Source organism: Thalia democratica, chromosome 4 (genome assembly GCF_965202585.1).
Source record: "Thalia democratica chromosome 4, ktThaDemo2.hap1.1, whole genome shotgun sequence".
In the NCBI taxonomy this organism is placed as follows: domain Eukaryota; kingdom Metazoa; phylum Chordata; class Thaliacea; order Salpida; family Salpidae; genus Thalia; species Thalia democratica.
This window is the reverse complement of record NC_139168.1, coordinates 24,574,399-24,583,293: the sequence shown is the minus strand read 5'-3', so window position 1 is coordinate 24,583,293 and position 8,895 is coordinate 24,574,399. Positions and strand designations below refer to the sequence as shown.

General features: G+C 29.5%; 1 protein-coding gene across 1 annotated transcript; it reads right to left on the bottom strand.

The window, feature by feature from the left end:
* Positions 1 to 2,115: 2,115 nt before the first annotated feature.
* Positions 2,116 to 3,846, bottom strand: LOC145833158 (general transcription factor II-I repeat domain-containing protein 2-like). The gene has a single exon (XM_082940359.1). It carries the CDS (start codon positions 3,844 to 3,846, stop codon positions 2,116 to 2,118), a length of 1,731 nt encoding a protein of 576 aa, XP_082796485.1.
* Between the last annotated feature and the right edge of the window lie 5,049 nt (positions 3,847 to 8,895).

Here is an 8,895-nt window from a genome sequence, read left to right as displayed (position 1 = left end):
ACTGAAATTTCAATCAAATGAGTTTATGGAATTTATTTTAAAAACTTTGCAATAACTACTTATAAAAAGTATTGTTGTTATAAAACTAAACGCCCTTAGCTATGATAAAGATATACTTTTTAACTGATACTTTACCAACAAATTAAGCCTATTTAATAACTTTTATATTAGAACCCAGTCAAAAGTTAAGGAGAAAAAAGAAACCAGAAAAGTAAGCTTAAAACATAAAATAATTTTCTAATATTTCAACAGCTAAATTGGCAGCATTGCTGGAAGCTTCAACGAGATCCGATGCTTGCTGAAGAAGAAAACATGCGGCTTGAAAAATCAGTTAGCCAAAAATAAAAAGTAGATTATTTTTGTTTCTGGTGTACTAAAAAGACTTGAATCTAATTAATATAAAACATGTAAATGAGAGATTTGTATTAAATATAATACAACATACTTTAAACTTTGTATTTGACAATGTAAAAGAGCTCGCTGATGCGAGTTCTTCCATGGAAGCCACCAGGGTTGAACCCGGTGCTGCAACGGAGGATCCCAAACGAATCCGGTCTCTGTTTAGGAAGATGCTCTTCAACAACCTCCAGAAGAAAAATCAAGAAGCAAGCAAGCTGATCAACAGGCAGAAGTTGTTCAAGACCAAAATCTACTGAAAAAACAATTGAAGAGAGGACAATAAGCTTCTGGTGGAAGTAAATAAAAATGAGAAACTACTAGAGTAGGGGTGGGCAACGTAAATAATTGACGGGCCGGATCAACAAAAAAAAAGCTTCTGCGGGCCGGAGCATTTAGAGTAAGTGATCTACAGGATTCAACTGGATCCTTTTATAGATCCGGATCCTTATTTAAAAATATTATCCGGATCTAGCAAAATACTTATTTTAGAAAAGGCTCTGGATCCGAATGAAATCTAATCCCAAAAAAGATTTGGGTTCCGGCTGGATGCTAATTGATCGAGTATTTTAGAATTTTGAATCATTTTATTAATTGCCAAGGTTCTCAAGTATGAAATTTTATGTTAATTTTTATTAACTCTATATTGATTATAACTCTGGACCGAACTAATACTACTTAATCTTATAAAAACAATAATTTACTTACTATAAGTTACTCGAGCCTAACATTACAAGCTGTAACATTAAAAAAATTGTTAACTATTCGAAACTATCTAATTTTTACAATTCTTGGCTGGAGTTTACATTAATAATATTATTCAGAAGTTTACTTACATTACGGTGCTAGACTACTACCTTTTAATTTAAATAAACTTATAAAGATTCATTACAAATTTTTGCACGTATAAAAGTATCAAAACAACAAATAAATCTTATATAATAAACAGTTTTACCATAAAAAGCGAAAAAAAATTAAAAGATGCAGATGAAACACTTAAGGTTGATAATCTATTAGAGTTGTTTAGAAGTTGCATGACGGTTTGGAAAAATCTGCAAGTGCACTGGAATACTGATTCGGTATGAAATTAGCTTATCCTTAAAGATGTCTAAGGTCGGAAATGTTTGTCTTCAAATGTATGAAGTCTCGAACAAAACAACTGGTTTCATGGACATCTTGTGAAGTTGACAAACTTTAGCTTGCTCAATTGTACATAAAATCTATCTAAAAATCTACTAAGAGCAAATAAAATTATATGTTTGATTTAAATTTTTATACCAACTTATTTACAAAACAGTTAAATTTAGATAAAAATTACTTTAACTTAAAATTTTAATACTTAACTTTCAAAATATAAAACAGTTTTGAACAACTTATGTAGTTTAACAAAGTTCTGTACTTAAAAAATAATGCTATCAAACATTGCATCTAAAATACTTTTACAAAAGTATTAACATAAAATAACGAAATAATAAAATGAAAATAGGTTAGTTAATATTTTTAACATGATAAACATTAAAATTTAACAGACTTTCAGATTAAGATCAATTTCGTTAAGAAAATATTAATAAACGAAAAACTAACACCTAAAACTGTCACATAATATTTTTAATGTAAAGTTTGAATATTTTAGCAAGAATAGTTACACGAAAAAGAAGTCAATGAGACATTTGTGGATCATCAAAGTTTTTGACAAGTTGCTTAATATCTGGTAATATGTTAGAAGTAGAAATTCTCAGTAAGGTTCGAATCAGTAAGATTAGAGCGCAGCTTACTCTTGTTTATATTCATGGTTGAGAATGTTTGTTCACAAATATATGTAGAACCAAACAGAACAAGTAACTTCATTGCCATCTTTTTTAAATTAACAAATTTTGACTTGTTCAGTAAGGCATAAAATCTGTCAATTCGTTCAGTTTTGAACTTTTCTTTTAGTGTACTGTCGCATTGTAGTTCAATTAGTTCTAACTGTACATTACCAGGTGCATTTTCGGTGTCAAACGTCAATGGTGATGACACTATGTCAAACTCTTCACTAAGTTGTTGAAAGTCCGCAAAACGACGGCCAAACTCATTATCAAGTGAGACTATGATGTTGTTATACTTTTTCATTGTAATCACTGATGGTTCTGTAGTCTCAAGTTTTGCAAAATGGGTAAAGTTGTTCTCATTGAGATGACGAGAGAAAAGTTTTAACTTTAGTCTAAATGCCTTTACTACGAAGTACAATTCATAGGCAAAAGTATCTTTCCCCAGCAGTTTGGTATTCAGCTCGTTCATATGCCCAAACAAGTCAACCATGAATGCAAAATCTGAAAGCCATTCCGTATTTTCGAACTGAGGAAAATCGTTTTGTTTACCTTTTATCTCTAAAAATTGTCGTATTTGCGGTTTTAATTCCCAAACGCGGTCCAAAACTTTACCTAAACTCAACCAGCGTACAGCTGTATGATATGGAATATCATTGTGGTCAGAGTCGGAATTTTCGAGAAGCGTTTTGAATTGCCTGTGATTGAGCCCCTTTGCTCTAATGAAGTTAACTATCTTTACAACTGGATTAACTACATGCTGCATTTTGAGAACTTTTCTACATAACACCTCCTGGTGTATTATGCAGTGTAAAAATATCAATTCCTTTCCGCAGCCAACCTCTGCAACTTTGTCACTAAGTCTTTTTAGCAAGCCAACATTTTTTCCTGTTAGTGCTGGACAGCCATCTGTAGTGACACTTACCATATTCTCCCATGATAAGTTCATTTTACAAATTGCATTCTCCACACATTGGTAAATATCTTTCCCAGTAGTTGTGCCTTTCATTGACAGCAATTCTTCTGTGATATCGAAATTTTCTGAAATTGCTCGCACAAAGACAAGCAGCTGTGCAGTGTCGCCAATGTCTGTACTCTCATCTAATGCCAATGAAAAATACCGAAATGAAGGTACACGCATTTTAAATTGTGAAGTCAGGTCTTCACCAATAGCTTCAATGCGGCGAGCAACAGTTCGTCTTGACAAACTCACTCCTTCAAACTTCTTTCTGGACTGGGGACAGACTTCATCAGCCACATCAAGCATACACTTTTTAAAAAACTCACCATCGCTAAATGGTTTACAATGTTTAGCAATGTTGTATGAAACCAAAAAACTGGCGCGAGTTGAAGCTTCCTCGGCTGATTTACTTTTTAAAAAAACATTTTGCTGTCTTGCTAGTTTTTTGTCAAGCTCTTTTGCTCTAGCTTCCCGTTCCTCTACTGACAAATTCTTTCCATAGTCAAGATGTTTGAGTCGATAATGACGACTTACGTTGTATTTTTTATTTACAGAAACAGTTTGACTACACAGCAAACAAACTGCATTGTTTCCAACTTGTGTAAAGAAATACCTTGACATCCAGTCTTTATTGAATACTCGACATGCTAAATCAATTTTTCGTTTCTTTGGGCTATCCATGATTATAAAATTTTAAGTTATAAATTTCTATAAAATTTCTATACACCATGAGTATAAAGAAATGTAACAATTATATTTAAATCAAAATATTTATCTGAAGACACAATTAAATAAAGAAACAATATCATCTAATTAAAAATTCATCTTAATTTTTTCTAACTTTCAAGACTTACATAACAAAGTTTAACAAATTGCCTAAATTTCAAAGTGTAATATATTTACCATAATCTGATAAAATGCTTTTGTTTCAACTTATACTGTATTATGTTAATAAATAACTTTAAGTTTTAAAAATCAAGTTAACAAAACATGTACTTTCACTAATTTAGTTAAACTAGAATAGCACTAACAAAAACATTAAATACTTACTTGCAAAATAGAATCATTAATAAAAGAAATAAAACTTATCTGTATATGATATACTGCTTAAGATTTTGAATATAACCTCAAATTGCAAAAAGTATATAATTTAATGAAGTACTTATAGACTTTAAAAAAAAGATACATTTTTTATCATGAATACCTAAACTAATAATTTATCTAATGAAAAACAGTCATTGTTATCAACAAACACAAAAAATACTAAAAACAAAACTAATATTTTTTTTACTTTTTAATAAATTTCTATCAAAAGGTAACCACTAAATTTAGTTGTATAACCAATGAATAAGTTCTCAATAAAATATATTACAATGTTCATTAAAACAAAAATTTTTTTGTATTTTACTTTAAAATTTCATGTAAAATTAATTAAACTTCTGATGGGCAGTTTTTGTTATAACCAAGAAACACAAAAAATACTGACTTACACATCATACTTAAATTGAAAACTAAGTTTTACAAGATTACTCATAACAGTTCTTTTTTTTAAATAGTTACATAGTTAGTCCATAAATATTTGTTATAAAACTTAAAATCTTAATACACACAAAATTTTATACTAGTTTTCCAATTTGTATAGAAATTTGAAATTCAGCAAACTGACCTCAAATTAATTTTTATTTAACTACTTATGTATACACATAAAATCAAAAATTAAAACTCTTGATTATTAAAGGACCACTGAAACTTATGGTAAAATAAAACAAATCTGTTTGTAATACACTGCTAAGTATTTCTTGTTTACTCACTAAGTACAAAAAGATAAATGTAAGCTTATAAATACTTTAATAAAAAGGATTACTTTGTAATAAGGATTAAAAGCCTTATGGAAAATCGATACCAATATATACAAAAAACAATGGTTACAGTTAGTAAACCAAAATAAGGGAAATCATGAATATTATTTTTTAGATATTCATAATCTTATTCATATACTCAATTTTAAGTTCTCAACAAAAAATCTGTATCAATATTGACTACAAAGAGGGGTTTCAACTAGCAACAGATGTGCTACTCTTTTAGTAAAATAAACTTTCTTGAGTGACCTTTAATTGTCGTGATTTTTTTTAATCCTTAATTTTTTAATTTATAAAAATTATTTTTTTCAAGAAAATTAATTATAAAACAAAGCATTGAAACTAAATCTCATACAAAATTTAGAAAAATGAAACTGGCTTAAGATTTTTAGAATTGTTTAAACTATTTCTAGTAAAAAAAAAACTGTCCTGAGTGACTACAAACTGTCCTGGGTTATCCTTAAAAAGTTTAAAAACTTTTCAAAACTAATAAAACTAAAGTAATTTAACAAAGTTAGTTACAAACTAATAACATATTGAAATAAATTCAACTGAATCTCATTTAAAATCTAGAAAAAACTGGTAACTTCAGAAATCTTAAAATATCCTGAAATTTTTATAGAAAAAATTACTATGGGCAGCCTGAGTTTAAAAATCAAATTCAAAATATTCTGAGTTAAACTGAGTCATATAAAGATTTTCAGAAACCTTAAAATATTCTGAATTATCTTGAGTACCCAGAATGTGTGTCAACTTTGGAGCATCCTAAGTTGTACTGTGTCATTTTGAGATTATAAAAATTATAAATTATCCTGAGTGTCTTGACTGTTAGGCAACAGCAAACATAAATTGAAAAGTATATTTAATGAATATAAGTAAAACTTAAAATTGTTCTCAAATATATATTACTATGCTAAATAAGTTGAATTGTGATTCAGCTTATTGATCCACATATATTTAGAGTAAAAATCAAAACAATGTTTATTTAAATTAAATTCATAGTATACAGTGCAGGGTTTCCACTTTTAGAGTCAAAACAATTGTCCTCAAATTGTTAGGGTTATATCTTGTTATCTTTTAAGTACTAAGTTGTTGGCAATAAAATTTAACTTTGCCAAATCTTTCAAGTTCATGGTTTTTTCAATATTATAGATTAAATAACTAATTGGATACTACAATCTAAAGGAGTTAAAACAAATCTATAAATATTAAACATCTTGCAATATATTTTTATTTATTCCAAGTTATAATAGGATTGAAACTCTTTTTGAAAATAAAAATAACTGGTTGAACAAAAACAAGTCTGAGTTTAAAAGAAAAGTCAAATCAAAACTTGATATCATCCAAGTTTGAAAAATTAAGCATTTACCAATGTTAAATACCTAATAACTTCAAATAAAAAACTTAATGAGAACAAAATTGAAAATTATAATAACCAAACCATATAATTTTGCCTGCCATTTATAAAAATATCCTAAGTTGGCTGAGTTTTTAGAGAACTTTAGACTAGCCAGAGTTATTTAGTAGTCTCAGTGTGAGGCAAAATTTCTCAAAAAAAAAAAACATATTTCATAAGTAATGTTAATATTCATAAGAAACTTTCTTGTATTTTGCTTTTAAAATTTAACAACTATTATTCAAAATTTTACTAGATTGTAAACTATTACTACAAACATACACAGATAAATTTTCAAACAAATCATACTTGAAATCAATGAGATATTATTTTGAAATAATGTCAAAATCTGGTTATCACTAAACTTGACCATTTAATTAATCAAAAAGTCCATAGTTAAAAATCAATATCAGAAAAGAGTGCAAACTGTTGTCTCAACTTTGAATATTTTACTAAAATGTAAAGCAGTTTAACTCAAAATAATTGCCAATGTTTGAATGGAAAAAAAAAAAAACATTTATAAAATCAACTCACTACACATCTAGGCAAGACAGCAATTTTTTATACGTCCATTGTTTATGAAGATGAATTGAATAGTTTGGATCATCAAGAAAGTTATTTCAGCATACAAATATTTTTGGGGTAATTTGATAAAGGATTGCTTCAACTGACTTAAACCAAAATAACATACCATAACAAAGTGGTGTTATTTCACCACAAAAATAAAAAGCCATTTTTAAAAACGTTTTCAGGGTCAAAGTCTTTCAGTTTTGTGAAAACAATTCGAAAGAGGTTTTGTACAAATTTTGTAATAACTACATTGGCTTGTCGGATTTCATATAAATTTTTAAAATGCCTAGCGGGCCGGATCCGGCCCGCGGGCCGTACGTTGCCCACCCCTATACTAGAGGAATCTGAAATTATTGTAAAACAAGCAGAAATTGACCTGAATTCCGTATAATAAAATAATTAGCTGCTGCTAAATCTTACTTAAAAAACTTTGTTCAAAATTTAGTAAAAATGTTTAAAAGTAATACAAAGTTTAGGATAAAATAAATAAGCAATGCTGCGAAAGACAAATATCTCTCGCTAAGGAATTGCTTTAAAAAGTATAAGAATTATCTATTTCCACAGAAAAACAGCGATCTTTTAAAAAATGAAAAGAATTAAGGTAGAAAAAGGTCAAAAACGTTAGTTTGAAACTGAAAGCTGCCAAAATTCTCGCTGCTCATGAAACCCGGCTAACGGACGAATGTCATCAGATCAAGTACAAAGATCTCGAGTTGAAGATGACCACGATCCTAAACCCTTTGGCAGGTCTGACCGCCAAGATAGAGCAGCAACGGTCGACCAGGTCCATTAGAAAAATGAAGAAGATAATTTTGATGAGAGTGAAGCAGATGGCTGTGAAGAAGCTTATTAACTTTCCACTGAAGCTAAGATCGCAAGCTAACTCATCGCATGGAGATCGACGCTTTAAATTAAAATCAAATAACGTAAGACGAGTTTACTCGAGAAGAAGATAGAGAAACTCTCGTCTAAAAACTACCGGCTACTGTGACTATTTATTAGATCGCTGTCAAAAGTTAATGAAAAGAAAACCAGATAAGTAAAACTAACTTAAATATTATTAAAAGTTATTTGTCAACAGGACAACTGAGGAGCCGACTGAAAAGTATGTGTCGAAGGAGATATTAAGAAAAATGAGTGAGTCTATACGCTGAAGAGCCAGCTGCTGTTGTGCAGCATGTTATAAAAGAAATTGAGTATGATTTATGAATACTGAGAGACGACTTCAAGTAAGGATCAAGAAAGCCAACAGTCGGATCCATTGCTTGGAGACCGACGCTCTGGAGTAAAATCAAAAGCGTCAGATGAATTTTCAGAGCAGATAGAGAAACTCTCGTCTGCCAACTCCCGGCTACTGTAATTAGTTATTTGATCGCTGTCAAAATTTAAGAAAAAGAAAACCAGATACGTAAACATGACTTAAAAATTTTTAAAAGTAGTTTTTCAACAGGACAACTAGGTAGCCGACTGTGTCGAAAAAATAATGTGATGATATTGTGACCTTGAAGAAAAAGTGAGTCTATTATATTTGTTTAAAATCAACGAAAGTCTTCAGAGCCTAAGCTTGGACTTTTTTATGCCGTGAGACAAGCTCCAGCTAATAAAATGTTTTGATCGTAGCAATTTTTCGGTTGTTGTGACTGACGAGATTCAATAAGAACGAAACAAAGGTCCAAGATGACTTCTAGGGAAAAATGAAATCAAGGCTCATCTCTTTTTAATCAAAACACGAGCGGCAATGAGTTTCATAAAAGAACAACTCAAAAAAGTTTCATTTGCCGGATTCAAATCTAAGATTTAGCAAATAAACTTTAGGATATCCAAAAAACTGAAAGATTTAAAGAAATCGAAAAATGATATAGAAAAAAGACTAGAAGGAAATCCAATACAAAAAGGAATAGATTT

Bases quoted from the DNA above. Each gene is read 5' to 3' on its own strand.
- LOC145833158 (XM_082940359.1), bottom strand. From the start codon at position 3,846: ATGGATAGCCCAAAGAAACGAAAAATTGATTTAGCATGTCGAGTATTC.